General features: G+C 40.2%; 1 protein-coding gene across 5 annotated transcripts in view; it reads right to left on the bottom strand.

Annotated features, from left to right (window-relative positions):
- Positions 1-15,120, bottom strand: part of PPP1R12A (protein phosphatase 1 regulatory subunit 12A) — a 91,299-nt gene that overhangs the window by 9,154 nt on the left and 67,025 nt on the right. For all 5 annotated transcript variants that reach the window (XM_073651871.1, XM_073651875.1, XM_073651874.1 and 2 more), the window contains 9 exons: positions 12,612-12,788; positions 12,058-12,232; positions 10,452-10,570; positions 9,453-9,518; positions 8,511-8,527; positions 8,020-8,152; positions 7,748-7,852; positions 6,274-6,321; positions 2,041-2,091 (listed from right to left, as the gene is read on the bottom strand). In XM_073651871.1, coding sequence (XP_073507972.1) covers positions 2,041-2,091; positions 6,274-6,321; positions 7,748-7,852; positions 8,020-8,152; positions 8,511-8,527; positions 9,453-9,518; positions 10,452-10,570; positions 12,058-12,232; positions 12,612-12,788 — 891 coding nt within the window. The remainder of the gene's footprint in view (positions 1-2,040; positions 2,092-6,273; positions 6,322-7,747; positions 7,853-8,019; positions 8,153-8,510; positions 8,528-9,452; positions 9,519-10,451; positions 10,571-12,057; positions 12,233-12,611; positions 12,789-15,120) is intronic.

Raw genomic sequence — 15,120 nt, 5'->3', positions numbered from 1 at the left:
ACTAGTAACAATCCATAGCAAGGCAAATGCTCCACACAGGGCACCTGCCTGGCTAGCCAAGGGTGAGGAAACTACAAGTCCACAGACTGGAGCTGTCTACAGGACTCGGAGAGCTTGCCAACAACTCTGGTCAAAGCTCTATTCTCAGCCACCAGTCGTTCATTTAACTGTCTCAAAGACTGTATCTGTTTTACTTGATGGAGGTTCTGCAAGGATCAGATATGACAGACGTGAGAATGATTACTGGAAAATATACAAAGATGAAAGGGAAAAAAACTGAGTAAATCCGACATTCAAAATTTCCAAATTCCTACAGTTTAACTAGGATGCATAATTTTACGTATAAGATCAAAAAGTCATGGTGTTACACTGAAGGTCTTAAGAGGGTCGTACAGCTTAGACAGCTCTCTCCTGGTGTATTTGGACCTGTTCAACTACAGCACTAGCGGGATAACAAACCTCATTCAGACAACTGTTTTTCACAGACAGAACCTATACTCAGTCTATATGGCTGTTCGCCTTTTTTTGTGCAGATTTTGTGTATCTGCAATAAGAAAAACCACGGAGACCCGTTTACTTTTGACCTACCCCATGAATAAAAATAACCCATACAAGTCTATAGGTCCAAGAAAATCATGGACAGAACAAGAATGGCGATGGCATGCAATCTGGGAGATGTCCATGTTTAACACTGTAAAGGATAGGAAAAGCTTTGCACTTTATTTTTTTAAATGTGAAAATCAGTGATGAAACTGATGGTAAAACCTAAAACACTGAATTTCCTCAGTGATTTTTCATCTACGCCAAAACAGATGTCTGAATGAGGCTTAAGTGCTTTAACACACAACGCAGGCTCAGGAGCAGTGCCCAGCTCACCTGCAGGTGTCAGCTGGATGATACCTCCAATTTCAGCTGTTTAAAAGAACACCTACACTGTTCAATAGGTGACAAGGCCTGAAACGTCCTGTAAATTAAGGGATTGATCAGGGTCCAGAGATCCAATCAATCACTCAGAATACTTGTCACAGATATACTACTCTGGAAGCATGCACACAAAGCGGTGTATGGTGTTCCTCCTTCCTGTCCATACATAACACTTGTCATGAACAATCGGTAGGGGTTTTCAGGATCTGTAGGCACTCTAAAGGAAATCTGTCAGAAGGCTTTTGTTATGCAATCTGAGGACAGCATGATGTAGGGAGTTGAAACACTGAATTCAGGGATGTGTCACTTATCAGGCTGCGTGCTGTTTACTTACAATAAAAGTTTTAACACCAGGACATTATGACTGTGGACTAGGGACTGCTACACAGACAACGTCCCCTCCTGTGATAAGCAGCTCACCATCAAACAATGTACACAGAAAGCTTTTGTGTTGGCGGGGTTAGCTTTCTGAGCTCTGCTTCACACAAGAAATCTGTCAACTGCTGCACCCAGTAAACTAAGTGATACATTACAGGATTCAGGGTCTCTAATCCTACATTATGCTGTTCTCAGATGAAATAGCAAAAACCTGGGGACAGATTCCCTTTAAACCCTCAAAACGCTGCTGTCAATAATGATCACAGCTGTCAAGTGAGACAGTAGCAGCAAACCCTGCCATTTCTGCCAGCCACGTACAAGAGTCTATTAGTCCCACTTAAAGGGACTCTGTTTGAACAGTCGTCCTGTGCTGACAAAGTAAAGGCACTCAGTGCTTCATGGTGGGGCCACTCATTTATATACACCTCCCCACCTGTTAGCTTATTCTCAATATCCATCCTTCTCTAGCTCTATGAAGCCAGAGCTGTCAATCAAAGAGGGGGGCTGGAGATTGAGGGCAAACAAGAAAGTGGGAAGGAGTATGTAAATGTTAGGCCCTGCCATGATGCACCACCTGTACTTGGTTTGAACAATTATTTTCTGTTGACAGAGTCCCATTAAGTATAATCAAAATTCTAAATTTTAGGACATGATGGTTTTCCTAAAATCAAAGTGAAAAAAAAAAGTGTTTAAAAAGGCAAAAACTGTTTCATTCTTAGTCTCAAAATCGTTACTTACTTTAAGTTCTTCTTCCATTTCAGATATTCGTCTTTCCAGAGCTCTTCTTTCCTAATGTAAAAGTAATGATAATTAGTTGGATGAGGCCCTTATGGACTAGTAGGAATAATGAGAAGGCATGCATATGTAACACAAACAAATCTTTACAGTGTAGGAACTCCCTGTGAACCAATATACAGTGCCTACAAGTAGTATTCAACCCCCTACAGATTTAGCTGGTTTGATAAGATGCAAATAAGTTAGAGCCTTCAAACTGCAAACGAGAGTAGGTTTTATGAACAGAAGCATAAATCTTACAAACCAAAAAGTTATGTTGCTCAGTTGAATTTTATTAAATTCTAAACATAAAAGTGTGGGTCAATTATTATACAACCCCTATGTTTAATATTTTGTGGAATAACCCTTGTTTGCAATTACAGCTAATAATCGTCTTTTATAAGACCTGATCAGGCCGGCACAGGTCTGTGGAGTTATCTTGGCCTACTCCTCCATGCAGATCTTCTCCAAGTTATCTAGGTTCTTTGGGTGTCTCATGTGGACTTTATTCTTGAGCTCCTTCCACAAGTTTTCAATTGGGTTAAGGTCAGGAGACTGACTAGGCCACTCCAACACCTTGACTTTTTCCCTCTTGAACCAGGCCTTGGTTTTCTTGGCTGTGTGCTTTGGGTCGTTGTCTTGTTGGAAGATGAAATTACGACCCATCTTAAGATCCTTGATGGAGGAGCGGAGGTTCTTGGCCAAAATCTCCAGGTAGGCCGTGCTATCCATCTTCCCATGGATGCGGACCAAATGGCCAGGCCCCTTGGCTGAGAAACAGCCCCACAGAATGATGCTGCCACCACCATGCTTGACTGTAGGGATGGTATTCTTGGGGTCGTATGCAGTGCCATCCAGTCTCCAAACGTCATGTGTGTGGTTGGCACCAAAGATCTCGATCTTGGTCTCATCAGACCATAGAACCTTGAACCAGTCTGTCTCAGAGTCCTCCAAGTGATCATGAGCAAACTGTAGACGAGCCTTGACATGACGCTTTGAAAGTAAAGGTACCATACAGGCTCGTCTGGAACGGAGACCATTGCGGTGGAGTACGTTACTTATGGTATTGACTGAAACCAATGTCCCCACTGCCATGAGATCTTCCCGGAGCTCCTTCCTTGTTGTCCTTGGGTTAGCCTCGACTCTTCGGACAAGCCTCCCCTCGGCACGGGAGGACACTTTCAAAGGCTGTCCAGGCTGTGGAAGGCTAACAGTAGTTCCATAAGCCTTCCACTTACGGATGATGCTCCCAACAGTGGAGACAGGTAGGCCCAACTCCTTGGAAAGGGTTTTGTACCCCTTGCCAGCCTTGTGATCCTCCACGATCTTGTCTCTGATGGCCTTGGAATGCTCCTTTGTCTTTCCCATGTTGACCATGTCTGAGTGCTGTTCACAAGTTTGGGGAGGGTCTTAAATAGTCAGAAAAGGCTGGCAAAAGAGATCTTTAATCCACACATGTGAAGCTCATTATTCTTGGTGCCTGAACTACTTCTTAATACTTTAGGGGGACCAAACAGAATTCTTGTGGTTTGAGGGGTTGAATAATAAATGACACTCTGAATTAACTTTTAACGTTTTAAAAAAACAAACAAAAAAAAAAAAACAATATTTGCTGCAGTGCATTTCCCACTTCCAGGCTGATCTACAGGACAAATGTCACAATGCCAAGTTAATTCCGCATGTGTCAACCAGCTAAATCTGCAGGGGGTTGAATACTACTTGTAGGCACTGTAAAAGCATATATTACATAAAACAGACTAAGTTCACATGTTAAGCAATTATCAGCTTTCTTAACAACCCTCTGTCTTCGATTTGAAAAGGATTCAGTAAGAAAAAAAATGGATCCTTTTCAAATAGATGAAAAACTGATTGCTATTTAACGGATCAGTGTTCCAGAGACTTCAATGTCAAAAAAACTAATCCAGTTAAAAAATCTTTTTTTTTTTTAAAGGCTGCGTGCTTACTATGCGTTTTTCAAGCGTTTTTGCAGCGGAATATACACAGCGAAAACGCTTAAAAAGCACTTGGTAATAAGTGCCCCATGGTCCCCAATGATAATCTGCTTGTGCTGTGCACATGCTGCTGAAATTTCCGCTGCGTATTTTCATTGGGGGGGGGGGGGGGAATAAAAAAATATATACATTATACTCACATTCTGACAGCCCCCGGTCTCCTCTATGGTGCGTCCAGTCTCTTGTACAGCTCGCGATGGTGTAAAAGGACCTTCCATGACGTCATTTAGTCATGTGACGCCATCTCACGTCAGCGGTCACGTGACCTGTAACATGACTAAATGACGTCATAGAAGGTCCTTTTACACCACCGCGAGCCGTACAAGAGAGGAGACCGCGGGCCATCAGAAGGTGAGCATAATGTATATTTTTTATTTTAAATTTTTTTTTTTTTTTTTTTTACAGGTTCTATGGTACCTGGGTCTGGATGAGAGTCTCCTATTCTCCAGACCCGGGTACCATCCGCATATTGAATCGCTCAATATCAGCATGTGCACATGTAGTCATACGGATATTAAGCGATTCAATGCAAGTTAATGGCCGCATTTCCACAAAAATAATGGACATGCTGCGGATTTTTCCGCAATGATAATCCACAGAGGAAATTTTCGCAGCATGTGCACAGCACATGCGGATTATTATTGGGGACCATGGGGAACATATTACCAAGCGTCTAAGCATTTTTGCTGTGGAAATTCAGCGGCAAAAACGCATAGTGGGCACGCAGCCTTAGCCGGACAAAAAAAAATTGAGTCTGCACAATTTTTTTGTCAACAGATTGCTACTGGACCCGTTCTAACGGATGATCACTGGACATGTGAATTTAGCCTACAATTTACAACCTCATGAGTAAGGAAGGCTCCTGTGCAGCTACTATACACAATGAAAATATGCAGACTCGGACACTCACTGTGAACAAGATCAGTAGAGTCCGGCTTCAGAAATCATTGTAAGATTGACTGAAGCCATGCCTACTCTTCGTGCAACACAGTGATGCAGTGTGTGTCACCAGCACAAGAAGCTTTATATCCATCTGGTTATAAAACTGAATGAACAGTTATTCAGTTGTGCTATCCCATTGGGAGGAATAGGAGAAAACTAATGCTACACGTCATGCAATTTTATTTCCAAAACGAGGAAAAGAGAGTATATTAAACAGGTGAAAAATCACTAAATAGAACAATGATTAACCTCTTCACGCCATGGCAATATTCAGTTTGGTCTTTTTTTTTCTCATCCCCTTCTTCCAAGAACCATAACTTTTACTTTTCTGTCAATATGGTCATGTAGGGGCCCGTTTTCTTGCGGGACGAGTTGTACATTTGAATGACACCATTCATCTAAATCACAGTGTACTTGAAAAAAACCATAATTCGGGCTTTTTGTTCTTCATTGCGCTGTTTACCGATCGGATTAATTTATTTCATATTTTGATAGACTGGACTTTCATGAACGCTGCAATACCAAATATGTGTACTCATTTTTTTTTAATTGCTATATTTTTAATAGGGGCCAAAGGGGGTTGATTTGAACTTTTTTTAATATTTTTTTACATTCTTAAATTATTTTTTTTTTTACACTGTATTTAATAGTCCCCCTTAAGGAAACCATATGATCACTTGTGCTATACATATTAGTGCATCAGCATTGCTATGTATAGCAGAAATCAATCTCCTACAAATGCCGGCCACAGGCTGGCTTTCACAGGAGAATTGCAATGTAATGGCTTAATCAGCCATCCTGTGCGGGCAAAGACGTGGGCTCAGTGTGAGAGTCTGCATCAAAGTCAGAGTTGTTTTTTTTTTTTAAATGTATACTTTTTCAATAGAAAAAAAAAACTTAATACGGAAATTATCAATTTATCAGTCTTAATCTTTGTGCCTTCCACACAAATGAATGGGTCCTGTGTAAGGACAAACAGAAGATTCTGCAACTTTAATGTCCCCTTATTTCTATCCATCTTGGCTAGACAGCCAAATCTGACCTACTTCAGAGTGTAAATGCAACAAAAACACTAAAATACATGAAAAAGTAATTTGAAGCAATTATTTTGCAAAATGTTACCCCCAGATATCCACAGACACAATTTGCACCATGGATTAAAAATTCAGGGTAATAATACGAGACCTTTAATCATATCTGCAACACAAGCCAAAGAAAGGAGAAAAAAAAACATCACACTTACCCTTTTTTCGATTTCCAGAAGTGATCTGTCTGCAAATCTTTCTTGCCTCTGTAACATAGAAAGCTTGGGTTACGTTACATAATTGTGGCCACATTACCTGGATAGCTAGCTCATTCCAGGAAGCTCCTTCATTGTATTGCTTCCACTAGGACAACTGTACTCTACAGGCTAACCAATAACCAAGAGACCTGTTTTATGTCAATTGGATTTGTAACAATCAGATTCAAAATGTCTTTTCTTGGGCTTGGTCTTTAAAGGCTTGTCATCAATAACATGAGGATGGGACCCGTATCCACGTTTGAATAGTGCTATAGCCACTAGCTGGAGAGGTGGTACTTGTATAGAAGTCCACAAAAGCACTAAGGGCATTTCACCTCTCCAGTCACAGGGGCCGGACCACCAGTCAAAATGGGGAATTGTGTAGACAGAAGATAAATGTTGGTACTTTTAAATGGCCATTTTACTAGAGATCAAATTAGTTTCCAATTGTTTAGGATGTGGACACCTTAGCAGACAACTTTTTACTTAAAAGGCATGTATTTGGTGTTAAAAATCTGCCAACTCAACTACAAAAATGATTTTTAGCCCAAAATACGAGCATTTAAAAGAACATCTGTCAGTAGGATGAACACTCATAACCTGTCTATATGGTCATAGAAAGCTAAAAAAAATTATACATTAATATTTGCAACTCTGTCTTATTCCAGGGAAATCCACGTTTTTCTTATATGTAAATGAGCTGTTTCCAACTATTGGCAGAACACTGATCTGCATGAGAATCCGCCAACAGAGCTTATTTTACATGAAGGGGACATAACCAGTGTGATGTGTAATGGCTTCTCTCTGCTCTCCTGATCTCACTGCAGAGCTGTGTGTGGTTATACCTGACATCTGCAGGGTCCTCTCAGCTTCCAGCTCACAGGTAGACAGGGCTGTAATATTGTTGTAATACAGCAGAGCTGTGAGAGCTGCAGCAAATGTGTTTGTAACAAGACAAAGTTCAGTTCTCCTGTTCTGTGGTAATTACATGTCTCACACTGATAATGCCTCCTTTCATTTATAATCATCTCTGGAAGCAGATTCTCATGTAGATCAGTGTCCGGCCCATAAATCTTAGCTCATTTACATAGAAGAAAAGCATGGACTTCGCTGGAATAAGACATCTGAGCCACTCGCTCTTCAATTATGTACTGCAGAACCGGCTGTTAATCCGTGCCAGGGGGTGCTTTCAGTCGCTGCTTTCCATGCTGTTAGCAGTGACTTATTGCTCTGCGCACACCTGTATAACCTAAAGCCGGCAGCTCCAAGGAGAAAAAGTTAATTTTCTTCTGGGTTCCGCACAGCGGCCAAGCACCTTCATAACGCCATTATCCTGCAGATTAACAGTTATCGGACCTCAGAAATGCCCCTTAAATACTAAACCCACAGTGAAATGTTCTATTCCAAGATGAAATGATTAAAGCTTCACGCAAACCTGTGTTGCTTTTTCAAGTTGTAACTTAAGCTCTGTCAGCTCCAGGTTGGTGTCGTGCAGCTGGGCCTTCAATTTCTCATTTTCCGCCATAATCTGTTCATATAGCTGAAACAGGTAGAAAAATGAATTTCTTAGTTACAGTCTGAAATTGTGAACGCCAAGTAATAAAGTATGACTTTCTTATTGGCACACAAGTAAAGGAGAGGCAACTAAATAAAGCTTCTCAATTAGGTTTCACATTTACAGGACCCGCACAGAAGCCTTTTTATTACCTTTTTAAAGTCTGTGGAGTCATCTTTATCTAATCTGCTATGGCCAGGTCTAATCCTTTCTAAGTAACTGGACGACCCAGTATTGGATTCATAACGGTCAGTCGATAAAACACCCGTACTCCCGGTGGTATATCTAAGAGCAAATGTAACAATTGTACAATTTATAATATACACACAACTCTCACGTATATGTCTGCAGCTTTAAAATAAGATAGCGGTGACAACTGTGCTAACCAATGGAGATGCAATAATGCTGCTCAGTAAGCAGAGTACACGCTGCAGCCATCAGTCTATAAACATCTCAACTATGGCATCTGTTAAAAACCACATTAAAGGTCGACTGTTACTACGGGCAATTATTTTGGTACCAAAAAAAAATCAATCATTTCATGAAATGGGAATAATCAGGATAAAAGTTAAGATTTATTTTTGAAAAATACATATGCAAAAGATAAAAGCAATTCTTGTATAAAATGCAATTTAACACTTACCGTGATGTGTTATCAGTCTATAGAAAAAGGGGAAAAGGAAAAAAAAAAAAAAAAATTACACACTGGCAAGGTTCAGAGGTAAAGAAGCATAGCCAGGTTTTAGGCAAGAAAATGCTGGTGACAGTACATCATAAGGTGTGGCCTTTGGTTATCGTTCAAGGAAACTACAATTCTTCTTAAAACTTACCAGGAATATATAAAAGGTAATTTATAAACTTACAAAATAGACTTTAGGGAGTTTGTATGTCTGGTTACAGAATTTCCAGGCAATAGTGCATATGTCATAGCCCCTCAGCAAGACACTTACAGACTAGAGAAGATCAAAACAGATTTAAATGGTTGCCAAATCTTGTCGTATTAAATCTCTTTAACTGGTTTGTCAAGTTCCCATTAAACTTCTTGGCAATACAGGTTAGTGTTGGGTTGCTCTTGGATCTCCGTGGCTGACTAGTGACCTCTGATTGCTTGCTAGCATTCTTGAGCTGCTGCCAGGTTCAGTGCTATGCTTTACACATCAGCAAGAATAAACTACTAAGAGGAACCTGTGAAGTCTGTTAATCTTATTTACACAAGACATGGCAGAAAGAATGACTGACACAAAAATCTCAAACATCCTGTCCTGCAAGCAGTTTTGCCTATGTTTATGCAAGCTTCATTGCAAGCATACATATTAGGAAATGCCTCTCTGCACGTGTTAAGCAAAAAATGAGGAAACTATGTTAAATAAAGCAGATCTAGACTGTGAAAGGCACATAGCTTATAAAATGATGAAAGCCAACTTCTGGAACATTATAAACATGTTACAAGTTTGTATTGATGAATGTCCATGAACTGGGAACCCCACAAACCATAAATTACTGTGATGATCATCATGTATACTAGGAGAGTCATCACACCAGCATTTTTTCCCAATGAAAACCCTACATATATGAGAATACTCACTCTACTGTCCCTCCTATTCGTGCTGTCATCTGTATCTGATTGTTGGTCTTGGTCATTTTCATCACTCTGTAGGAAATGACAAAGGGAATGTGACTATGTGAATGACCTAGTGACACAGCAAAATATACTAATCTAAACCTAAACACCTCGCTGTATTAAATATTTCCAGAAGTTTAGTATCACGGTACTCTTGAATCCATAGAAGAAATTAAGAATCTGGACTGTTAAGAGTTTTCCCACTGACAAGTCTCCACCAGACCAGAAGGTATGGCATCATGACCAGTGACCTGACAACAGAGGCAACTGATTGGCTGAAGGGCAGACCACTGGTGGTCAGGACATCATTGCTCCGGTGTAGGCTTTCCATTGGTATGTCTTTTTTTTTTCCCCCTTTCTTCAGGCTGACTTTCTCCTGTGAAGTCAAAAATGTAGCGTGGGTTGTACGCGACATTTGCACTGTTATTGTGTCAACTCCTGCTCCATACTGATGTGGTGAATGTGCATGGCCTAGATAGTGTAAATTCATGGTAGACATCCTGGTACACCAGCCTTTAACAAGCGTCTCTGCCCTGCTAGCAAAATCTTGAAATAGTGTTGTGGCTAGAGCTATCAAAAGTACATTTCTTCCATAATTAAAGTAATTCTTATTTACAGAATAAAAACTGAAGGAATCTGGAGATTGCTACTCTCAAAACATTTCATAACTACTACTCCTATCTGACGAATCTACACGGTGGCTCAGTGGTTAGCACTACAGCCTTGCAGCGCTGTGTACAAATCCCACCAATGACAACATCGTTAAGAGTTTATGTTCTCCCCATGTTTGCGTGGGTTTCCTCTGGGTTCTCCGCTTTCCTCCCACACTCCATACTGATAAGGAATCTAGATTGTGAGCCCCAATGGGGACAGTGCCGATAATGTGTCTGAGTTGTAAAGCGCTGCGGAATATGTTGGCGCTATATAAATAAAGAAATTATTATTATTATTAGCTACACTTACATCTTGAGTCCAAAAAGATACTCCTGTAGACCGCCTTTTCTCCCTTGGCCGTCGTCTTTCTCTTATTGATTTAGACTGAGATTTGTCCTCAGACTCTTTTTCCTCCTCTTTTCTCTCATCTACAAAAGACTTGATTGTTAAGACATTAAAAGGATGTTTAAAGGGGTAGTCCCTTCTCAAAGATCCTGTCCCAATATGTAGTAGGTGTAATAATAATATTAGCAAGTGCTTTCAAATTAGAAATGTAGTTTAGTACTTCTGATTCGCCATTTCATTTGCCCCATGTGCAGGGCATTATAGTAGCTTAGTTATTCATGGTTACAACAACGCATAGTGCCAGTTAGTTGTTAGTGGCCGTAACCATGGCTATCCAAGCTACTACAATGCCCTGCACGTGGGGTAAGCGACATAGCTTATCCGAAGAACTATACTACATTTCTAATTGGAGGTATTTTCTAGTAGTATTAGACCTACTACATATTGGGATAGGATTTTGGAGATGGGAATACCCCTTTAAGTATATAAAAATCACTTCCCATTGAATAGGTGAAATCTTTTAGATTTCTGTGGGTTCTGCTGTTAGGATCCCCATGAAGATCGCAGAGAGCTGTACCCATCATCACTCCCATAAACGACGAAAGAGGGCGGCAGAGAAAAAGTGAGATTTGGCCTCTCCATTCAACTCCACAAGTCTTTCATTAATGCAGGTCCCTCCGACTGCTACAATCTGAAAACTTTAGTGTTTAGGTGATCATTTTTATAGACTGGCATATAGCTTTTTAAATAGAATTGGGCTTATCAGACAGACCTTTTATATAAAAAACAAAAATAAAAAAGCATGACTTGTTTGACAAATTCCCATTAAGTGTATACCACCATCTGTTGGTCTGCCCTACTAGGTCAGCATTTTATAAAATATTTCCATATTACAATTACTCAATGTAATTTTTACTGTTTCAGCCTTAAGTAGTTGAGTGCCAAGTTATAGTATAGTTATAAGTAGGGAAGCTAAAGAACTGTGCACACTCCTAAAGCTGAGATTTGCCATTCTAGGGGAAATTATTTTCAGAGACATTCCCAGTCTCATGCTGTAGTTTTTAAATGCAGCAATGTCCTGTCATCTTGGACTCCCCATTTAAGCAACCCCATGTACACACTGCTAATTATATATATATCATATTATATATTGGTATAGTGTAACAGTAATAAAAAGAAGGATAGGAGTTACAATTAAGTACAGTGGTTTTAAGATGGAATTTCACATTAGTGGGGTTTGTCCTAGTTTAGGAGTCTACAGTCACTGTCAACCCCTCAATACGGTCGGTGTATGCGGTCACGTACCAGATTTTCTCATTTAACTCCTATTGAATGATGCCAAATGTCAAAAGTGGGAAAGTGATCGTGTGAAAATCACATACATGTGGTTGTGTGAGAACTAGCTCAACCAGCAACACAGAGGAATCGTGATAGTGTGCGCAACATTCTGAAGTCCGTAGTCACAGTCACTCAAACCAGGCCAACCGCTTCCAGAGTTGGAAAAAAAAAAAAAAACACTACTACTATTTGTGCAGTTAAACATGGTTTAGAGGAAGACCTTGGAAATTACCTCTCTCCGGCTCTTTTGAGGAGAACCTTGATAAGTTGGAGTAAGAAGAGGACAGTCCAGTTAGGCTGCTTGGTCGATTTAACAAACTTGAAGAAAATAAAGAACTGGTGGATGACGACAGTGATGGCGTGGACGACGATACAGCAGTAGTATTTGTTGATGATGGCCGGTACCTCTGAAAATTACCAACAAATGAAGGTTGTTTTATGCAAAACTTGCAGAGCTGATGAAAGAATGCCAGATGCATAGAGCATTACATACATGCTACGTTCTACATTTGGAAAGTCCAACATAGAAAAAGTGGAAATTTCTTCATGATCATTAGCAAAAGTCGGAAGCTTAGGGTCACGTATATTTCTTTTGTTTCGAATGTGTATTTATAATCGCAGACAATCTTTTTGGGGTGGTTTCATTAATAGTGGCTTTGACTGTTGCTTTTTTCATTTTTGCAGCTATTGCAGAGTTTTTGTAAAGCTTTTGTCTTTTAGGCCTTGGTATGTAATCAAGGGGAACTCCTGAATATGCCCACATCCCATTTTACATAAAACATTTACCTCTTCCACACTGCGAGAAAACCTATAGCGGTAATCATCATTTTTAATTTCGGCTTCTTTCTTTTCCTCTTGTTTTTCTTTGTCTTGTTTTTCTTCACTTTCCTGATCTTTTGTTTGAGTAGGGCGAGTTCTTCCAATTGTTTTCTCGGCTTCCTGGAGATCTGTTAACGTTACACCCTGCAAAACATGCAATATGAAGTTAATCAATGGACAAAGTTAAATGTGTGGGGTTTTTTTTTGTTTTTTTTTAAAGGCTTCTTTTAAATTTAGTTTGGTCAATTTACATTTCCTGCACTAAAGTGAATGCATAACATTTTGTCTAATAAAATGTGAAATATTTAATAGGTTTTCATTTTCTAATACTAGTTTTTATTCTCTTTCGTACATAATTGCTAATTAGACATATGCTTTACATCAGCCTCGTTCATAGGAAACGTGATGATGTTCACAGCTTTTATGGAACGCTTTCTAGGAAAGCTCTGATCTGTGCAGGGGTCACAGCAGGAAGATTGGGGGAAGTGAAATTTAACCATGAGCTACTGTGAACATTGTCATCCTGTGTTATCCATATATAGCCTACTCACAAAAAGTTAGGGATTTTTGGCTTTTGGATGAAATTTCAGGATGAACCTAAAATGCACTCTAACCTTTTCAGGTGAACTTAGTGCGACCTTTTCTAAACTATTGAATGCACGCGTCCAACTGTTCAATGTTTCAGTACTTTTTGCACAACTTACTATTCTGCAACAAGGAACTTAATGGCAAAATTCACAACAGTGTTTGAACCATGAATCGGCCAATAAACTTCAGGATTCAATTATAATTGATATTTAAACAGTCCTTCACATCATGAGACCAAGACACCTAACAATTGATCAACAATACCTTTGCCATTGCGAGGCTTCAAGCAGGATCTTCTCAGATGGAAGTGGCCAATGAGCTTAGAGTGTCACAGAGTGTCATCAGCAGGTTGGAAGAGAGTTTGGTAGAGTCACTGAAAGGCAGAGAAGTGGACGTCCTTTGGCCACATCCCACACCGATGACCGCTTCATTGTAAACAATGCCCTTCAGAATCAGATGATGAATGACACACAACTCCAGGCGCATTTAAGGGAGGCGAGAGGCATTCAAGTGTCACACCAGGCCATTCGAAACCATTTACATGAACGTGACGTGTGTGCTAGACGACCTGCAAGGGCACCTGATCACGCCAACAGGCACAGGAGTCATCGTCTTGCATTGGCCAGGGAGCAACTACTCTGGACCAATGGGCCTAAGTGCTGTTCACTGATTAAATTTATGTATGCTGAGCAGAAATGATGGCTACCAACGATGTTGGAGACGTCAAGGAGAGCTCTATGTAACAGCCACTGCTGTCACCAGTGGTGGTTCGTTACAGTGTCTAGTCAATACAGAACTGCCCTACACTTTGTGAATGGTACAGTGACCAGCCCCTACTACTTGAATAACAATCCAGTCATTGTGCCTAGGCACAAACACCACCAGCCTAATTTCATCTTCATGGATGACAATGCTCCAGCTCATTAAGGTGACATCATTAGGCAACAGCTGCTGGAGACCGGGTACCTCAAATGGAATGGTCTGCACTTTCTCCAGACCTGAATTCCATAGAGAACCTATGGGATCAGCCGAGTCGCCATGTAGAGGCTCGAAACTCTGTACCCCAGAACCTCAGTGACCCGATGGCCGCCCGTTAAGAAGAGTGGGATGCCATGCCTCAGCAGACAATAACCCGACTTGTGAACAGTCATTGTCAAGCTATAATTGATGCTCAAGGCCACATGCCAAGTTAAGACTGGCATTTTTGTTGGGCTATACTCAACACTGTTGGCTTTGGTTTCAATAAATTGTTTGACATGAGGAAATCATTGCATGCTTCTACTTAAATGCCCTAACGCCAAATATCCCTAACATTGTGAGTAGTGCAAGTTAATTCTCATTAGATTCATCAGTCTGTTAAGAGGTTGTTAAAGAAATGTTTAATTTTATTTAAATAGGTAATTTTCTGATGACATTTCTTTTACTTGCATACATCAATAGGTTTTGGCAGGAATCGCACATGCAGTTTTCTGGAATGGGTAATGGGCATCAAAAAAAGAAGAGGAATTTTCCATCTGTTTGGATTTACACCTGGCCGTCAAAAAAAAAAATGCATGTGCAATTTCATCCCTATGGAGAAAAGCAAGCATACTTCCCCAAGCATGCAAGGCCGCTACAAAGCAGTTGAGCTGGAAGAAACGCTACCTTGAGCGAATTACTTATCAGTCATGCTTTCACACTGCAATGTGTTTTTTCTTGGGCCAATTCCTCTGTCTTTCTTATATAATATTTTCTGCATGCTTAAAGAAGCTCAGAATAAAATAAACTTGCCTATCCTAACCAACAAAACCAATGTCAGGTGTGTAATTTTACGCTCATCTATGAATTCCAAAAAAGCTACACACTACTAAATCCTGCCTAAGAACCTGCACAACCCTAAAAGGTGAAT

This window comes from Phyllobates terribilis, unplaced genomic scaffold (genome assembly GCF_046119375.1).
Source record: "Phyllobates terribilis strain yellow unplaced genomic scaffold, ASM4611937v1 Scaffold_11__3_contigs__length_659146591, whole genome shotgun sequence".
NCBI classification, from domain to species: domain Eukaryota; kingdom Metazoa; phylum Chordata; class Amphibia; order Anura; family Dendrobatidae; genus Phyllobates; species Phyllobates terribilis.
The sequence above is the reverse complement of the archived record's forward strand: the minus strand, read 5'-3'. Positions and strand labels throughout refer to the sequence as shown.